General features: G+C 37.5%; 2 protein-coding genes across 2 annotated transcripts in view; one reads left to right on the forward strand and one right to left on the reverse strand.

Moving 5' to 3' along the window:
- The first annotated feature begins 8,138 nt into the window (after positions 1-8,138).
- LOC106873147 (uncharacterized) lies at positions 8,139-8,747 on the forward strand. The gene has a single exon (XM_014920373.1). It carries the CDS (start codon positions 8,139-8,141, stop codon positions 8,745-8,747), a length of 609 nt encoding a protein of 202 aa, XP_014775859.1.
- A 2,274-nt stretch (positions 8,748-11,021) lies between these two features.
- LOC106873149 (trypsin, alkaline C) overlaps positions 11,022-20,713 on the reverse strand; it is a 15,448-nt gene continuing 5,756 nt past the window's right edge. The window contains exons 3-6 of the mRNA XM_014920375.2: positions 17,919-18,040; positions 14,680-14,814; positions 12,401-12,549; positions 11,022-11,198 (exon numbers count right to left, since the gene is read on the reverse strand). Of these exons, the coding sequence (XP_014775861.1) occupies positions 11,040-11,198; positions 12,401-12,549; positions 14,680-14,814; positions 17,919-18,040 (565 nt within the window). The 3' untranslated portion in view covers positions 11,022-11,039. The remainder of the gene's footprint in view (positions 11,199-12,400; positions 12,550-14,679; positions 14,815-17,918; positions 18,041-20,713) is intronic.

Below are 20,713 nucleotides of genomic sequence, written 5' to 3' on the forward strand. Positions count from 1 at the left end.
GTTGTGAGTGTTTATTGAGCAAAAACACCTAAAAGCTCCACGAGGCTCTGGCAGGGGATGGTGACAAACCCTGCTGTACTCTTTTACCACAACTTTCTCTCACTCTTTCTTCCTGTTTCTGTTGTACCTGTATTTCAAAGGGCCAGCCTTGTCACACTGAATATCCCCGAGAACTACGTTAAGGGTACACGTGTCTGTGGAGTGCTCAGCCACTTGCACGTTAATTTCATGAGCAGGCTGTTCCGTTGATCGGATCAACTGGAACCCTTGACGTCATAAGCGACGGAGTGCCAACAACGTTGTTGTTAACCTACATGTCGACAACAGAAAATGAAAATATTATGAACCTAGAATGGTTTTTGAAAAGAATTTAGTGAAAGAAAACAATGAAAGAAGACAATTTTTCCTTCAAAATTATGTTATGCATGTTTTTTCAAACATAAACAAAATTGTGCTATACCAGGGGTGACTAAACCTGCTTCACAATATATAATAATGCTCAGATGCTTGTGAGACATGAACGAAATTTAATCTGCTTTTACATTTGTATCTCTATCTGTGTTTTTATCCCACAACTTTGATCGATAAATATAGAGGCAGCATTAATATCAAGAGGTGATATTTATCCCCATTTAAACGTGGATTGCAAAATGCTCTCATGTTTATATCACTAGCAGGAAGATAAATCCTCACCACCTCCAGCGCTGAGACCACCAGATCATATAATTTCAACCTTCCTTGGTCTTGTCAATGATGGATGCTCAACTGCTAGAGATAGCAGTGACTCATCTTCCCACCAGCGATATATAGAAAAACAGTGCCAGAACAGGCACTGCTGTTATGTTTAGCCAGTGAGCTTGTTAAAAATTATGTATATTTAACGGTGGTGCTCCAGCATGACCGCAGCTTTAAAGCCGAAACATTTTCAAATAGTTATATTAGCAACAGCCAATATTAGCAACACCGGTGTCTGTTCTGGCTCTGTTATTCTATATACTGCTGACAGGGAGATGAGTTGCTGCAATCTCTAGTGGTCAAGCATCCATCATTGATAAGACCAAGGAAGGTTGAAATCACATGATCTTGCGAGCTTGGTACTGGAGGTGGCAGGGATTTATCTTCCTTCAAGTAATATAAGCAAGAGTGCATTTTGCACCAGAAACCAATATGAGAGCTTCTCTCATGCTATCTACTGCAGTATAGCTTGTTCTAACAGTTCATCCACATCTAAGTGGGGATAAACATTAAATTGATGAAATAAATACCAGACTTGAAAAAATAAGTAATGATTGATTAAATTCTTTCATGGTCATACGTCAGGCAGGCTAAAGTTTGATGACTAAAACCAATAGAATAAAAGAATGTTTTAATTGCTACATACACATTTGTATGTATGCAATAATATTTATGCATGAATTGACTATTTTAAAGTGTTTGATCCATTAATTTCAATTTATACATCAAAAGTTTTAGCATATTTAATACAGAAATGAATAGCAGAATCATTAAGAAAAAAATGTGCAAATTTGCATTCAACAACGTAAAAATTAGGCTGACAAGAATAAAAATGAAAAGGTAAAAAAATTTAATAATAATTTTATCTTAGTAAATATCTGGTCAAAACATGGAGGAAAACATTTAAGAAAGCAAACTTATAAAATTAGAGACATTTAAATTATATCCTGTCTTATAAAGTTAGTCTTAAAATATTTTTATGACAAACAAACAATGCAATATATACCAGGCTGTTAAAGCTGTTATTTACTGCTTGTAGAGACCTTGTAGGTTTCCATCTGGGCTGTAAACTTATTGAAAATCTAGCTGTTATGTTGTCAAGACTATACAAATTAGCTCCATCAGCTGATGGTTTGTAAAGTTTGTGCAGAGCTTCAATTTCACAAACTTTATTTCAGAGTACAATGTTCCACAGTAGTATGTTGTACTACTGAAAATTGAGAGGAGTTGCACTCTAGTTTTCTTCAGCTCAGGATATTTTATTTCTGGAACTTGTTTCCTGAACTCAGCTGTAGACAGGAATATTTGGATCATTTTTAGACTGAGGCCCACCTGTGATTCCATTGGTTCCATTTCCACAGCAGGTGTTTCTATGACTAGAGGTTTGAGAATTGGACAACCACCATTGACCACATTATCCATGAAAGGATTTACAAGAAAGATGGAACATGTGTATGTATGTATGCATGTATGTATGTATGTATGTATGTAAGAAAGCAAATTTATAAAATTAGAGACATTTAAATTATATCCTATCTTACAAAGTTAGTCTTAAATATTTCCAAGTAAGTTCTATGTATGCATGTATGTATGTATGCATGTATGTATGTATATATGTATGTATGTATGTATGTGTCATAATTCAGTTTTATTTCAAGATTTCTTGCCAATAGAGAAAGAGCTGGTTTCTAACCTGGATCCCAGGGTCCTTCATTGCAATTTCAACATCAACTGGGTATTTTTGTATGTATGTATATGTTCAGATTTTTATGTTTTGTTTTATGCATGTATTCTCATGCATATAGTTACATGTCTAGACATGCTCATATATATTTAAATGATAAACTTCTAGAAAGTTTTACAGATTTTTACAGTTCCAGTGATGGATAGGATCTGTAGCCTTCAAATTAGCTTTCTCTTTTCTGGTTTTGAGAAGCCTAATTTCTCAAGATTGGTATTTAGGCAGTGTGTTACATATCCCAGTGCCCCAATAATTACAGGTATATACCTGAACTTGTAATCTGGATAGAGTAGCAATATGTATGTATGTATGTATATACACATATTGAATATATGCTCATGCATTGTCATAATCCATACCAGCCATGAAGTTGCAGACATTTCATTAGACTTTATATATTTATGAGTATCATCCACTGAAAGAATGATATCCTCCATTGAAAGATCATCAGGTTATTCCATTTTTAATATCTTTTCATAAATCTTTTAGCTCATTTAAATCTTTTTCTGACATTCAGTTTTAAAATCCTTTTTATCAAATCTTTCACTTCACTTCATAAAAGTCAGTTTTTAAAATCATTTCATAAACCTTCCATTTTATTTTAGGTTAAAAGTCATTCCATTAACACTTCAATTTCAGTAAGCATCATCACAACATTTTAAGAACTATTACATACATCTTATCTTCTTTTTAAAATCATCATATTTCATTTTAGAAATCATTTCAAAAAAGCTCCCATTTCCTATTCAACATTTCATAACATTGAAGTTCAAAAAGCCATTTCACAAATCTCCCTTCCATTCAAAACCCTATATGACATTTCATGTAAAAAAAAGAATTTCATAAATTCATAAAATTCCAATTTAAGTATAATTTGATACTTTCCATTTAATTTATCATGTCACCTGAAAATAAAGCTTCCATAGGCACAGGAATGGCTATGTGGTAAGAAACTTGCTTCCCAACCACAAGATTCCAGGTTCAGTCCCACTGCATGGCACCTTGGGCAAGTGTCTTCTATAGCCTCAGGAAACTGAAAGAAGTCCATTGTATATATATATATATATATATATATATATATTGATAGGAAGGACAACAAAAGAAAGAAAGAGACCTCGATATTATGTAAATAGAGGGATTAATGGCCGGATAACTGAAGAGATGTTGGTGTGGGCTCCCACCCCGGCATCCGAAACTCGGAGTTTTATCATGGCTACTGAATAAATGTCACATATTTTTACAGATATATATATATGTGAGTTACAGGTAATGTTATCTGTTGGAGTCTCAGCTTTTTTAGCTGCTATTTCTGAACTTCGGTATATGGTGAAGCAAATATTTGCTGATCCCTTAATTATGTTCATAAATATATATATATATATATGTATATGTATTTGTGTGTCTGTTTTAGTCACCCCACCATTGCTTGACAACCAATGTTGGCATGTTTACATCCCTGTAACTTAGAGGTTCAGCAAAAAAGACCAATAGAATAAGTACTAGTCTCACAAAGAATAAGTCCTGGGGTCGATTTATTCAACTAAAAGTAGTGCTCCAGTATAGCTGCAGTCAAATAATTGAAACAAGTAAAAGAAATAAAAGAAAAATTCACCAAACAAAAGCAAAAAGTCTCCATATTTCATTTGAATCTCTTTATAACAAAATTTTAAAAAGCATTTCATAAAACTTCCATTTCATTCAACAATCTTCATAAAATATCCTTTCAAAAATCTATTTATAAATATTCTTGTTGCGTTTAAAATTCCTCTAAATATTTGATTTTAAGAATTATTTCACAAAACTTCCAAAATATTTAAAAAATCAATTACTGTTACTGCTTGATGCCATCTACTTCTTTGCCTATGCAGTTTGAATCCCAATTCTTCTTCCTTGCCCTCGTACGTTCTATGCATTACAGTCCAGAATGATGGTGAAGAGATGTGGTGCTAGCATGTCACCTTGAAATGCTCTGGCTTTGACTTCAAAGTATTCTGTCTCTCCATCAGGAACGATCACTTTGGCTCTGGTGTTCTCATACAGATTACTTATTGCTCTCAGAATTCTTGGTGGAATATCATATGCTTTAAGTGTCTTCATCATCATTCCTCTATGTACTGAATCAAAAGCCTTTTTAAAGTCTACATAGATAATGATAGCCTTCCTGTTATGGCTCTTAACTCCTTCTATCTGTCTTCTAAGTGCAGCAATGTGAGATGCTGTTGACCATCTTGATCTGAATCCATTTTGATTTGGTTGCAATTGTTTGTCTATCTTAGGTTGTATTTGGTTAATTATCATCTTGTTGACCATTTTTGCCACAATGGATGACAGACTGACCTAGACTATGCTGATGACCTGGCATTACTAACAGAGAGGACAGATCAGGCTCAGGAGGTGCTGAGAAGATGAGAGCAGGAATTGAGGAAGTAGGATTGTATTGTAATGCAAACAAAACAGAGCTGCAAGTATTCAACCATGAAATGCCTGTGTCAGTGAAAGTGAGAGACGGTAAGTCACTGAAGGTAGTTGAAAATTTCAAATACCTTGGTGCATGGATACAAAATACTGAAAAAGACATCGCAGAAAGGAAAGCTCTTGCCTGGAGTGCAAGCCATAAATTGAGAAAGGTATGGAGTTCAAAGTGAGCAAGGAAATTGAAAGTGAAGTTGCTTCTGGCAACAGTGGAGTCTGTTCTTCTATATGGGACTGAAACATGGACGCTCACTAAAGCATTGGAGAAGCACTTGGATGGTTGTTATACGAAGATGCTTAGAATGGCACTCAATGTCTCCTGGAAGAGTCATACAACAAACGCTGACTTATACCAGGGACTACCAAAAGTAACATTGAAGATACAGCATAGAAGGATGAGGCTAGCTGGACACCGCATCAGGCATACAAATGAAATTACTAACAACCTAGTATTCTGGCAACCAACGGAAAGAAGAATCAAGAGAGAAAGGAGGAAGACGACCTATATCAACAACCTGCTGAAGGATACTGGTATGGAAAGGGTACAGGAAGTGAGGGCCATTATGGAAGATCGAGATGAGTGGGGAAAACGTGTGGAAACAGTCTTGGGGCACCTTGAGGAATGACTTAGATAGATAGACAGACAGATAGATAGATAGATAGATAGATAGATAGGTAGATAGATTAAAAAATCACTTTAAATTTCATTTTAAAAATCATCTTATTGAATCTATCAATATTCTTTAATTCGTTTATTCTTTTACATCTTGAGGAATGACTTAGATAGATAGACAGATAGATAGATAGATAGATAGATAGATAGATAGATAGTTAGATAGATAGATAGATAGATAGATAGATAGATAGATAGATAGATAGATAGATAGATAGGTAGATAGGTAGATAGGTAGATAGAGAGATAGATAGAGAGATAGATAGATTAAAAAATCACTTTAAATTTCATTTTAAAAATCATCTTATTGAATCTATCAATATTCTTTAATTCTTTTATTCTTTTACTTGATTGAGTGTGCAGGTTTCCATATTTTCTTCCAGTTAGTTTCTGGGCACGTGGCTGTTGAAATGCTGCATTTATTGGCTTCCACGGTCAGCAAAATCTTTGTGCATTGGCAGTATTGCATTGCAGTGAAGTGCATTGCAGTACAGTGCTTTCTGTTGTGTGTTCTGTAACAAGTGGAATGAGAGTTGTGGCTTAACGAAAGTGGAATGCATTTGTGGAACTTCAATAGTAACTGCAGAATCTGATTATCAGTGGATGGCACAGGGTTAGATTGAGGCTGCACATTAAGTTGATAAAGGTACATATTGGTGCTGACAAAAGTTGTCATTCTTTTCGTCTGGTATGACAACTGTTGAAGTGAAGCAAAGGTTGTTGAAAGGAAGGTCATATTTCTTTAGCTCAGGTCACCAAATGTATGTGACGACACAATGGAACATGCAGTATCAGAAAGGCAGTAATTCTTTTTAGCATCGGGTCAGCAAGTTCTTTTTAAGTCAGGGCAGCGAGTTCATTATAAGTCAGGTTCACCAATTCCAACGGTATTTTAGTTGGAGTCAGTGGTCACCATTTGTAACGGTATGTATTATGATTATTGTTGGGATATGTGTTGGAGTCAGCAGTTACCAATTGTAAAGGTTGTTGATGTTGCAGATGTGCAATATGAATCAAGAACAGTGATCAAAGTTGTAAACAAACATTTATTTACCGTTGCATATTGTTACACCCAAACCACAACAACCTAAGATGATATAATTCGTAAAGCATGTGAGGTTAAGAGAGATATCCTCGACAGCAACACATATACTTCTGTGCCTCTTGCAATATCTGCACATGCCCCCCCCCCCCCATGCACACATAACAACCATCTTGCAGACCAAGAACAAATTCTCAAATCTTCTTGTAAGTCACCCTAATCTCACCACTCTGACAGTCTTGAAACCTTCAGCCTGCCACGGAGTGACACACCACATCTCCATTACCCCGCCTCCCCAGTGCACATCTGTGCATGTCATCTATCACCAGACAAACTTGTAATTGCAGAGTTTGTCAATATGGAGGCATTGGGCATAGTTCGCCAATCAAGTGCTCCCTGGTCATCACCCCTGCATGTGGCCCCCAAATCCAGCTTGGACTGCACTCACAGTTGACGCAGCCAACACAGCCATTGGGGGTGTTTTGGAACAATACATCAACAGTCAGTGGCAGCCGCTCACCTTCTTCAGCCGACAACTACGAACCCCTGAACAGCAATACAGTGATTTTGACAGGGAACTACTGGCTGTCCATCTAAGTGTCTGCCACTTTCGCTATTTCCTTGAAGACTGCCGTTTACAGTATTCACAGATCACAAACCACTCACCTTTGCTATGAGCAAGCTCTTGGAGCCTTGGTCTGTAGACCAGCAACGACAGCTATCGGCCATTTCTGAGTACACCACAGACATCCAACACATAGCTGGCAAGGGCAACCCAGTTTCCGACACACTCTTTTGTGCTCCTACCTGCTCTTACACCCACCTAGCACCAATAACGGAAGGCTTGGATTACGAAGCTATGGTTCAACCCAACAGACAGATGACGAGATCAGGGCATACCATCCTGCCATTACATCACTTTCTTTGCAGGATGTACACTTTGGCACTAACGGCACAACCCTACTGTGTGACATATCCACTGGGAAGCCACGACCGATTGTCTCATCAGCCTGGCGCAAGGAGGTTTTCACCATCATTCATGGACTTTCCCACCCAGGTACTAAAGCCACACAGCAGCTGCTGTCAAGCAAATTTATCTGGCATAGTATGGCCAGGCAAATTAGGGACTGGACCAGGTCCTGCATCCCCTGTCAGCAAGCCAAGGTCCATCAACACACCAAAGCACCCCTCGGCAACTATGACCCACCTCAGGCCCGATTCAGCCATGTCAACATCGACCTTGTCAGCCCCCTACCACCTTCACGGGGTTGCTCATATCTACTGACCTTGGTAGGCCACTATACCCGTTGGCCTGAGGCTATCCCTCTCCACAGCACGGAAACACAAGAAGTCAGCTGAACCTTCATCACAAATGGGTCACCCATTTCAGTATCCCAGACAGCATCTCATCCAATCAGGGTCCACAATTCACCTCAAAGCTGTGGAATGACATGTGTGACTTTTTCAGAATCGCAATGAACCACACAACAGCCTACCACCCACAGACCAACGGATTAGTGGAGAGATTTCACCACTGCCTGAAGAAATCCCTGACAACCAGACTTAATGGGCCGAATTGGATTGACCAACTGCCATGGGTGATGCTGGGAATCCACACCACCCCAAAAGAAAATCTCAACACTTCCTCCATGGAAATGGTGTATGGTGCTCCTCTTACAGTGCCAAGAGGGTTCCTTCTGAATATGAAGTCAGACGTGGATGTCAAAAGGTACCTTGCTCAACTGAGAGACAGCATGGGCCAGTTGCACCCTGTTCCCATGTCGACACATGGTACACCCAGATCATCCGTACCAAATGACCTCTGCATAGCTAACTTAGTCTTCGTTCAACATGACACACAACGAAAACCCCTCCAGTCACCCTACGATGGTCCATATCAAGTCATACATCTGGGAGATAAAACATTCCAACTCCTAATTGGCGGACGACAAGACACAGTCTCCATCGAAAGATTGAAACTGGCCCATCTCAATATTGACAACCCCTTTCAGGTAGCCCAGCCACCAAACAACCCTAGGCAGATCACACCAACCCTTGACAAGGAACAATCATCAAAGAACTGAGTAACCACATGCATGGGCAGGACAATTAAAATGGTTTCCCATTTCCAATGACTGTCAACAGTTCTGCTAGGGAGCTAAGTAGGCAGGATTCATGACAGACGAACTGTAGACAGGAACTTCACTGTGGGTTAGCTAGGAAGTTGGTCAGCAGTGAAAGAAACTTGTGGTAGGAGAAGAAAAACAAAAGAATGTCAATGGTGTTAAATGAATCTGAATGAACTAAACAGAAATAACTGGTGACTTAAGCCCTGGTGTACGTAAAGTAGTAAACCTTTGATAAATGTATTCTCATCTCCACTGGTTTGTTTGCCTATAACTTAACAAAGCTATACAGGGATTGCTTGAAGTTGATCAAGAAGTTGAAGAACTCTCTTTCACAAATGAGAAGTGAGAAAGTTTTTGAAAACTATTTTGGCAAAATATCATTCGTGAAAATGTCTGACACTTTTTGTTTCAGGAATATACCGCTGAGCTTCAGACATACAACTACTGAAGAAGGTGCTCTTTCTATCATCGATGACTAGCATTAGCAATTTTTCAGCATCATTGATGTCATCGAAAATGAATTGAATTGCCACTTTCAGCAATGAGGGAATGTACATATGCTCTGAGTGAGAGCATTTGCAGTTACCTGCTGTGAGACATTTGAGCTTGCAAATGCCTACCTGCCTTTTTCATTTTACTTGCTCTCACTGACATCACAAATCAAACTCCTTACTGGCCTATGGATGGAAAAAAACGATTTACCCAAATAACTGCATGACATTGTTGAAAATGAAGAACTTCCGGTGCTGTTATTCATTATAGTGTTGATGTTAACCCAGCTTATTCTGTCTTGTACATAACGGAAAGTGCTTCAAGTTATTCTAAAAAAATTTTCTACTCTCATTTTGACAATGAAACTTTCCATGAGAATGTACAAAGCATTTTCATTGCACAAGTTTTTATGTGCATACATTAAAGCCCAGTGTGTTAGACAGTGCTGCATCATTGTGGTATGGAGCCAAGTCTTGAAGTGCACTGAAGTTCTCTCGCGTGCAGTTTACTCTGTCTTTGAATCAATTGAGAGGACGTTCAGTGCACTTCACTGTTTGAAGACCTGACTGTGCCACAATGCATGTGCATAAAAACTTGTGCAAGAAAAACACCTTGCACATACTCATGGAAAGTTGCGTTGCCAAAACAATTGAGCATAGAAAATATTTTTGTAAAATTTGAAGCACTTTTACATATATATGAAAGTGGGCTGGAAAGTTCTGGCTTGAAGGAGAGGTGCGAGAGCTGTGGAATCTTTGCTTTGAAGCAGATCTAGCTTGTTTCCTTGAACGCTTCCTAATATAGGATGTGTGCTGACTTCATCGCTTTGAACCAGAAACAAAGAAAAAATTCATGCAGTGGAAAAATTCCTCTTCACCTGCTCCAAAAAAGGCAAGGTCGTTTCAACTGCAGGGAAGGTGATGGCCTCAGTTTTTTGGAATGTAAAAGGCATTGTGTTTATCAACTATCTTTAAAATGATCACACCATCAATGGTGGGTTCTATGCCAACTTTCTAAGGCAGTTATAAAAGGCTACCAAGATCAAACACCCAGAAAAACTGATGAAGGGGGTCTTGTTTCATTAGGACAATGCTTCAGTGCACAAGTCCTTAGTTTCAATGGCTGCTGTGCATGACTGGCTTTGAACTGGTTGATCACTCTCCCTATTTTAGTGATTTGGTTCCATCTGACTATCACCTGTTTCCCAACATGAAAAAACATGGCTGGGTACCAATATCGCTGTGAAGATGATGCCTTATCTGCTGTTGATGAGTTCTTCGACCAACAGTTCTTTCATCACCAATGCAATCCAAGAACTGCAACATTGATGAAAGTGTGTAGACAGTAGGAGGAACTATGTTAAAAAATGAACTTCATTTGGTCACATTCCATGAGAATGTCTTGCTCAGCCTATAAACATTTCAGTTGACCCTTATAATAATAATAAGAATTATTATTATTCCTGCATTCGTGTTAATATTAACATTGAAAAAATCCATCTATTTCGTAAAATAGTTTAGACCTGGGTTTGCACCCCCTGAGCAAATTTTGTTCCCAGGCCCCATGAGTGAAAGATTCTAAGGGTGTAAGCCCTGCCACCACATGTGTAAAACTTCACATGTGCATAAATACACTGATATATGAGTTCATAAGTATAAGATCTAAGACCACATCAAGGTAAAGCATTGCAGAACAGAACAGAGTGCAATACAATAAAACAAAAGAATAGTAACAACATTTAAAGATCAAATCTGTTTATTCAAGCATTTCCATGGCTTCTAAGATCCACTTACGGAAGTATGAAACATCAGTGAAGATAGCAGCATCTACATCACACCCATACCCAAAAGATGTAATACCAGCAACCACCATGTTACCACGGTCAGGACAGTACAATGGGCCACCAGAATCTCCCTGAAAAAGCAAAACAAAATTGGAAATGCATAAATAAATAGTTTAATATATTATATTACACTAGTTATTTGTAATGGAAACCTCATCAAGATCCAATCTGTCAAACTTTTGATTAGTTTGTAGTAGATCATCATCATCATCATCGTTTAATGTCCACTCTCCATGCTGACATGGGTTGAATGGTTTGACACAGAGCTGGCCAGCAGGGAGCTGTCCAAGCTCCAGTTGTCTGTTGTAGTATGGTTTCTATGCCTGGATACCCTTCCTAATGCCAACCACTTAGCAGAGTGTGCTGGTACAGGTGCGCTATCACTACGCTGGCACAGGTGCTTTTTAAGTGTCACCAACACCTTTAAAGACAAGCCTATATGTGCGGAAGACAGCGATTTTACTTAGCTTGACATGTCTTATCAAGTGCAACAAATCACCACATCTTCCAGTCCCTTGTCAGTTCCTCAGTGAGGCCCAGCATCTGAGAATCCCTTCTCACCACTTCATCCCACATCTTTCTGGGTCTACCCCACCATTGTTCTTCATATCATTTCTCCATCTATGCTGGAGAGAGGAAACTTAAGTTCAGCTTGACTTTTCATGACTTCCATCTCATAATGCATTTTCTTTACAACAATCTCCACTTTAACATTACTCTATCTTTGTCACATGACTGCAAGCAATAGCAATTACTGCTGTCACAACACATGCATTTGTTCAAATTCTAAATACAAATCACAATAGCTAAGCTTAGTTAAATCATAGGGATTCAACATTAAATTCGGTTAGCATAATAAATATACATTTCGATATGTAAAGAAAAAGACACATCTCTGTTTTGTTTCAAATTTATATATTTTTATACTCACTTCTGAATAATTATTTTATAAATGATTTGTTACCATTTACAACCAGCTGTCCATCTTTTATTTTATTACACTTTCATTAGCTTGACCAGTACATTACCTATTGCTAACTCATCTTTTGCCTGGACTCCATCTCGTTTCATTTAACATTGGATTTTAGTTATTTTTTCTGGTCTCAGTACCTATCGACTGTGCTTATCGTATACCTTTTTTGACACAGTCTTACCCATTTTATTAAACTTTGCAACATTTACACTCATGCATTTCAATACATTTTTACACTTTTTGTCACCTATTGTATTGATTTCTAACAATAGGTTGGAAAGATGATTAATTCTTACTCACCACACAAGTGCTTGGTCCACCATCAACAAAATCTCCTGCACAGAGATGTTGTTTTTGCAGATTAGCATAGGACATCTTCTGTTTGCATTTCTCATGACTGATGACAGACATAGCAACATGATGAAGAGTTGAGGGTCCATGTTTTCCAGCTACAAAAATAATACATCAAAATTTAGACATAAAGACCAAACTATTTGTGAAATTTCATCAAAGATTATAAATCCATTCCATTAAGTATATAAAAGAACTCCTTCAACAATGGCTAATGCTATAAAAGAAAAAGTGTTGCTTGTGAAAGGTCTTTGTTCAATAAAAATAGACAATAATTACTTTTGAAGTCATGATGACTTCAAAAGTCATCAATAATTACTTTTGAAGTCATCATCATCATCATCATTTAAGGTTTGTTTTCCATACTGGCATGGGTTAGATAATTTGACAGGAGCTAACCAACTGAAAGGTTGTTCAGGCTCCATGCTTTGACATGGTTTTCTTCAGCTGGATGCCCTTCCTAACACCGACCACTTTACAGAGTGTACCGAGTGCTTTTATGCAGCACCAGCATGGGTGCTTTTTACATGGCACCAGCACTTAAGAGTCCACTAGATTGGGGATGCTCAGCTGGAGAGGGTTGCAAGGGACAAGCCTGTATGCGAGACAACCTTGCTTTTATTTAGCTTGATACATCTTTTCAAGCACAACAAACCGCCAGAAGTCTTGGTCCCCTGTAATCCCCTCTGTGAGTCCCAATGTTTGTACATCCTTTCTCACCACTTTGTCCCACGTCTTCCCACATGTTCCCTTTGCAATTAGAGATTGATATCTCTTGATGCAGTTCTCTTCATTCATACGCATTACATGGCCATACCAGGACAGATTTCTCTTTTGCACACTACATCTGTTGCTATGTATATACAAAGATTTAATTGTAGTTTGCAAAAACTACAATCTTTAATGCCATTATCTAACCAAGCATAAAGAGTATGAAAAACTGAAAGGATCTCAGTGATTAGACAAGGTAACATTTCTAAAATGATTTTTTTACAAACAGAAATCTATTCTCAAAGGATCTTAATGAGAATACTTCCTTAAGTTATGAAGTCTGTGAGATCTAATTTGTTAAGTGAAATAACATATCAAAGGTAAGTTTGTCAGTGTACAATTACTTTTGCACATATTTTAATTCTGACAGTTTCTGACTGCATAAAAGACATGGCTAACAGTATTCAAAAATCTTTGAAAATTGTAACTTCCGACTCTGGGTTTAATTTGATAGCTGTAGATAAGACAACAAATATAATACTTTTGATAACATGATAATAACAGCAAATTTATGAGATTATTTGCTATTAAAGCAATGAATGAAATCACAAAAGGTAAAGATCTTTTTCTAAGGTAAGCACAGCAATAGTGATTTTGATTTGTCATAAGAATAATTTAAGATGATTTAAGAAAAATGTTTGGAGTAATAGGGAGGAGAATGGCAAGAACACAACTGGATTGGAGTGAATGCTGTGGCCAGTGAAGCAGACTGGGCATCAGACAGCTTGGCTGATCCAAGTGATCCAGGTGATATGAATAATTCAAGAGTGTATTTAGGAGTTATAAATGGTGTTTCATCCATGGTAGTGTCTCAAAAATAATTTTTTTATTTTGACCAAGAAACAATTGCAGGACCATCAACTAGAATCTAATAATTTAATAATGGGATCATCTTATTCACCAACAAAATGTCTAAGCTAAGAAATGTATTAACTTTACAAAAAAGTAAAGAATTGAAATTTAATCCTTTAGCATTTAAATGGACCATATCTGACCAAAATATTCTACCTATTCCATATCCAGACAAGCCAGATTCAGCTTCTCACATCTACTCTACAACGTTAGTCTAAAAATAAATGCTCAAATAATCAAAATCACAAATCTTAAAGATAATGAATGATAAATTCAAAACAAAGTGAATAAATAAGCATTACATTTGACAAGGTAATAATCTGAATACTAGTGGGTTGAGTAAATTCTTTAGAGTCTGTTCACAGAATGTAGAGGAGATATTCTCTGGCAAAGCAAAGGAAACATGCTCAGTCACTTCCATACTTTAAAAGAGGAAGTTAAACTCTTCATGGATGTTAAAAGAATTAAATAATCAAAACTAGTTATGTATTTTGTCATTTTTAGCTGATATTACTATCCATTTAAATGATCTAAGAACAGTGATTGGGTTTGGAATTCAGACTAACAAAAAAGAGCAAAAAATATGTGAAAGAAAGCACACTAACCTCCAACGGCACCCCATCCAGCAGCAATGCACTTCCTATTGTCATAAACCGTATTAGCGGGTGGTAAAGGTGATGCTTTTATACAGTTAGAGAAAGTGACAGGACTTTCCAGATGGAGTACAGCGACATCGTTACCTGAAAATATCAACCAATAATTATTATTCTTTTTATTTGTCACAAGGGTGACAAATGAATACAACATAATAAGGACAAATTACAAAAGAAATGTGGGTTTATGTAGGAATATTTATGGAAAAAAAAAAAGCTGATATGAAAACAAAAACATACAAAAGGTATGAAATGAGATATTTTAATATGGAATAATCACTAAAGGTAGTCAAGAAACTATATAGGAGGGGGAGCTGAAAAGTTCCTGGCTTTAAGAGTATTGCAAAAGGCCTGTAGTGATGTCTAATATCAGTCGCCATTTTGGGAAGTTTGTCCACGCATGTACAGAGACATGTCTTCCGGAAGGCATGCATGAAGTCCCTTATGCACATGCGTGGTCATCCTATATCAAAGCGCTCCCGCCTTTTCTGGACCTCCTAGTGCTGGACCTTCAAAGACACCAGACCACTAAGAGCTGCTCCGTAACTCTGCCTTTGAGTCAAGCAAACTTCTTCGGGGGCTGAAGAATGACTTAATAAACCAGCATCGACACTATCTCCACACCAACCATAAAGGGCGAGCTGGCAATTCCGTTACTCGAGATGTAGGCTGAACACCTCATAATAAATATTTGTTATGCTGTTATTCAATTTATCCAACGTTTTCGTTTTCATTAAAGAGAATTGTTTTGTACGGGATAGGGTTACCCAATGATAGTGGCCCTATATCCTACAGGCCCAACCTTCCGAGTTCTTTTACAGGACTTAGAAAAACTGAAGGACCACTGTGAATCTGAGAGGGGAATATGTTGAATAAAATCATAATTCACTGATCCTCCTGTATTTTCTTTTACCTAAAACTAGGAACTTTTCAGCACCCCCTTGTAGATCCAGGATTATGCTGACTACCAAAAATCAAGTACCTTCACCTAATTGTACTTTCCTGCCTACATGTTTATGCAGAAAGTAGGCCCATTCCCTCCAGTCAAGCTCACCACTCTTACCTGTTATTTAGTTAATACACTGGATGGCAGAACCTCCCACCTTCCTCTTCAAGTGAAACTTGAAAAAGTCAATAAGGGTTTCACTGAAAAGGAAAGTATCTGTTCTCAGTCCTTTCACTATGGTCACTAGACACAGGAAAACTTCCTTCCCTTCCTGGTAAAGGGAATGCAGCTGGACATTCATATGATGAACACAGCTATTAGCCAGATCCATTCTAAATACAATAATAGCTGTTCAATTTAACTCCATAAATTTACAATGCTTGGATGCTAAATAAGAGTATTCAGAACAGTTTCATTGCTTTCTCTCACTGCATATTGGATAAGTGTGGCAGGTAGCATTTTCGTACCTGCACAGTTTATCATGCAATGTCAGTCCTTACCAAGTTCTCCATAATTCAAAGATACTGAAAGAGACTGCTGAGTTGAGCTACATCAATGTTGTGATCATTTCTCAGAACATTGTTGTTTCTGCTCATCCTAACCTTCTGAAGTCTGCAGGTGTTGATGCTTCACCAGCTGCACTCTTTGACTGGCAGAGACTGCTTGACAATATTCACAAAACCAGACACCAAACATCAAACCTTGGGCTTTCCTTAATCCTAGAACTGCAGCTCTTTCAAAGATAAGCGCCATGGGAGACAAATTTGATAAAAGATTGTTATAGCTGTTCAACTTCAAAAGTAGTAACAACAATCAAAGGATGAACAGCAAAGTTGACCTCAGCAGGATTTGAACTCTGAATGTAAGGAACATAACTAACTGCAGCAAAGCATTCTGTTTTGCACTCACCTGAGTCTTCTGCCCTATATATATCATCATCATCATCATCATCCTTTAACGTCCGCTCTCCATGCTGGCATGGGTTAGACGATTTGATTGGAGCTGATGAACCAGAGAACTGCACCCGGTACCAGTCTGATTTGGGATGGTTTCTACTGCTGGATGCCCTTCCTAATGCCAACCACTCCAGGAGTGTAGTGGGTGCTTTTACGTGCCACCGACACAGGTGCCATTTACATGGCACTGGCAGTGATCATAATGATTCATGGGTGCCAATGTAGATGGCACTGTCGATGACTGATACACACACAAATATGAATTAGAAGCAGTGTGAGCATTGTAAACATTATCAGCCACACATACTCATTGTATGTGGTTTGCTTTTTACCAGTAGGCTGCGGGTTAGCATAGCGGGAATGACTCCCTCAAAGTGCTAGATGCTAAAACATCCAAAAATCATAGACAGGTGAGACAACTCGCATTCAGGAATGATGGACATCGATATTTCACCATTTTTGTGGCTTATCAACATCACTAACTCTGAACCAAATCAGAGTAGAACTGGATCACCAATCTATGACAGCATACAAATAGTATAATAACCATTTGCTGGTATGCCATGATGATGTATACATAAGAATCATCATGATCCATAGGACTTATAAAACCAAGGCTTCACCCAGTTTCCATGGCAAATGAGTGACTGAGGTAACAAGAATCCTCTTGAACAGGATGCCAATTCATTTTGGGATTAATTTTCCAATTATTGCTGGAACTCATTTTGCAGTTGTGTGAATGGGAGCAATGTGAAAATGTAGTGTTTTGCTCAAGAACATATTGCACTGCTTGGCCTGGGAATTGAAGCCACAATCCTATGATTGTATGTGCAACACCCTAACCACTAAGCCATGTATCTTCACATACAACAGTTAAAAATCGTTTTGTCAGTCTGAAATACCATAGTGAAACATTGCATTCATCTCGACAAACTGACTGAAGTTATTCCTAACATTTTTAATGGTATAGGTTTGATTATAATATTATGGCAGACATGGTCCACTCTCCTGGGTTGTTGGTGTTAGGAAGGGCATCCAGCTGTAAACACCATGCTTAAATAGACACAGTAACTTGGTGCAGGCTCCTACCTGGTCAGCTCCTGTCAAACCATCCAACTTATGCCAGCATGGAAGGCAGATGTTAAATGATGATGATGATGATGATGATGATGATGATGATGATGATGATGATGATGATGATGATGATGATGATGATGATGATGATGATGATGATTGAAGAAATAAGGATAAGAAATAAGAATAAGAAATAAGAATCTACATGTACTTACGCATGGGGGTATCGGTGAAGCTAGGATGCATAGCCCATGAATTAGCATTGATGGTCAAAACGTTAGAGTTCTCTACATCAATATCTCCAATTCGGACTCTAATTGTGTGTGTTCCTTTAGCACTGTTTCAAGAAATCAGAATGAAAGCAAAACAGATATAGACAACACAAATGAAACAAAAACTGAATGATATCAACCACAAAATGCCTAAAACCCGCATTTTCTTGCAATCCCCCAAAATGCAACTTCTTTGCTCCAGCCAATGGACTGAGGCGTGAGAGCTGACTTCAAGGAAGAAATTTTCTTTTTATGCAAACTGTCATCATCATCATCATCATCATCATCATCATCACCTTCAATATTTAACATCTGTTCTCCATGTTTACATGGGCTGCACAGCATGATAGAAACTGATAAGGCCAGGGCCACACCAGGTTCCATAGTCTGTTTTGGCTTGGTTACTATGGCTGAATGCCCTTCCTAACGCCTACTCTTTTGTGGGAGGCGGGTCTTCTCAAGTACAGCAATGTGCTACATATCTCAGTTCTCCGTCATCTCCTTCATAAGATTCAGTGTTTTGTGATCAGCTTTCAAAACCTTGTCCAATGTCTTCCTGGGTTTCCCTCTTCCACAACTTCCCTTCACTTTAAATGATCAGCAAAAATTACGTTGGTCAATGAGTAATATTATTTTAGACATTTCTCCAAGTATGTGAGATAACCCAAGATTGCTTTTTGATCTTATTATGGTCTCATCAGTGAAGCATACACTTCACTATACATACTAATGCAATGCTGATAGAGTCACTATGTAAATGTACCATTATTATACACTAATTAGCTTAGAAATTAAAATTGTTTAAAACAATATATTTTAGCCCTCTTCTACCGTTAATAGAAAGTTTAGGATTTAATTTCCCTCCACCATACTGTAGAAAGAAGTAATTTATCTTGTGTACAACACAACTGTTACATAATACGAACAATCTTATATTTCTGTATTTGATGGCATATATAACACTGTTTTCAAAACAATGTGTCAAAACATTACCTTGCATTCTATATGCAAAGTTTTGGCCTATATTACATGCTTTTATGCATTAAAACTTTTTGCTGAATAAGTGCTGCTGAAATTGGAGTACATCTAATATGCTTGTGTGTCTTTTATATTATGAAATAGAGTAACTTAATATTATCAACCTTCAAATCAACATTAAGAAAAATAAATCTCGTGGAAACAGTAACAACCATGTTAAAGAATTTTAAACTAAAAAACAGTTTTTGCAATGATCCCCAAAATTTATCCCCTGAAAATCTTGAAATTTCACTTGGAGTTGTTGGGGAGAGGGTAATTTCTCCCAATTTAAAATCTTTAGTTTATCAAGGAACTTAGATATTAAGGGCAAAATGATGTTGGCTTCAAATTTTGGCACAAGGCCAACAATTTTGGGGGGAAGGAGTAAGTTGATTACATTGACCCCAACGTTCAAACGGTACTTGTTTTAACAAATCCAAAAGGATGAAAGGCGAAGTGAACCTCAGCAGAATTTGAGCTCAAAATGCAAAGACAGATGAAATGCTGTTAAACATTTTTGCCCAGTGATCTAATGATTCTGCCAGCTCGCTGCCTTAAAATGTTATGTAAGATTCTAGCAAGTTTCGAACTCATGACCTTCTGCATGTTAAGCAGATGGGATAACCACTACACCACGGGACCTTAACATTAAAACAAAATGATGTTAAAAAATCAAATGACTTTACTACAGTAAGAAGTTTACCACTGAATGAAAAAAAAAAAACGGAAGAAAAAGATTACAAGAAATTAGTAATATTGTTTTAAAGAAAAGTTTCATTTCCTTTACTTTGAAGTTAGCTGCTGTAGGTGCAGGCCTGGCTGTGTGGTAAGAAGCTAGCTTCTCAACCTCATGGTTCTGGGATCATTCCCACAGTGTGGTACTTTGGGCAAGTGTCTTCTACCATAGCCTCAAGCTAACCAAAGCCTTGCAAGTAGATTTAGTAGAAGAAAACTGAATGAAGCCCAATGTGTGTAAATATATATATATATATATATATATATATATATATTTATGTGTGTGTGTGTCTTTGTGCCTATGTTTGTCCTCCCAGCTTAACAACTGATGTTGGTATGTTTATGTCCCAGTAACTTAGTAGTTCGGCAAAAGAGACTGATAGAATAAGTACTAGGCTTACAAAGAATAAGTCCTGGGATCGATTTCTTGATTAAAACCCTTTAAGGTAATTCTACAGCATGGTTGCAGTCAAATGACTGAAATGTGTAAAAGAAGAAAAAGATGAAAGACTATCTTTTTTTTATCTTTTACTTGTTTCAGTCGTTGGACTGTGGTCATGCTGGAGCATTGCCTTGAAGGGTTTCAGTTGAACAAATCAATATCAGTATTTATGTTATTTCTTTGTTTTTCTCATTCCATTAGTTTCATTTGCTGAATTGCTAGGTTACTAGGACATAAACAAACCAACACCTGTTGTCCAGTGGTGCTAGTAGAGTAACAAATACAAACACAAAGACATACTCATAGTCATATATATATATATATATATATATATGGGAGAATATACAAAAAATAACAACAGACGAGGACAGGTGGTGTAAATAACAAAAGTATATATTAGTATGACGCTCGGGAATACGGAAAGTCTTTGACGTTTCGAGCTACGCTCTTCAACAGAAAGAATACGGAGACAAGGAGAAAAACACGGAGAAAAAAAATTGGGCTGAAATGCATAAAAGAATAAAAGAATATATACATATATATA

This window comes from Octopus bimaculoides, chromosome 25 (assembly GCF_001194135.2).
Source record: "Octopus bimaculoides isolate UCB-OBI-ISO-001 chromosome 25, ASM119413v2, whole genome shotgun sequence".
In the NCBI taxonomy this organism is placed as follows: domain Eukaryota; kingdom Metazoa; phylum Mollusca; class Cephalopoda; order Octopoda; family Octopodidae; genus Octopus; species Octopus bimaculoides.

Coding starts and splice junctions, on each gene's coding strand:
- LOC106873147 (XM_014920373.1), top strand. CDS start 8,139: ATGAACCACACAACAGCCTACCACCCACAGACCAACGGATTAGTGGAG.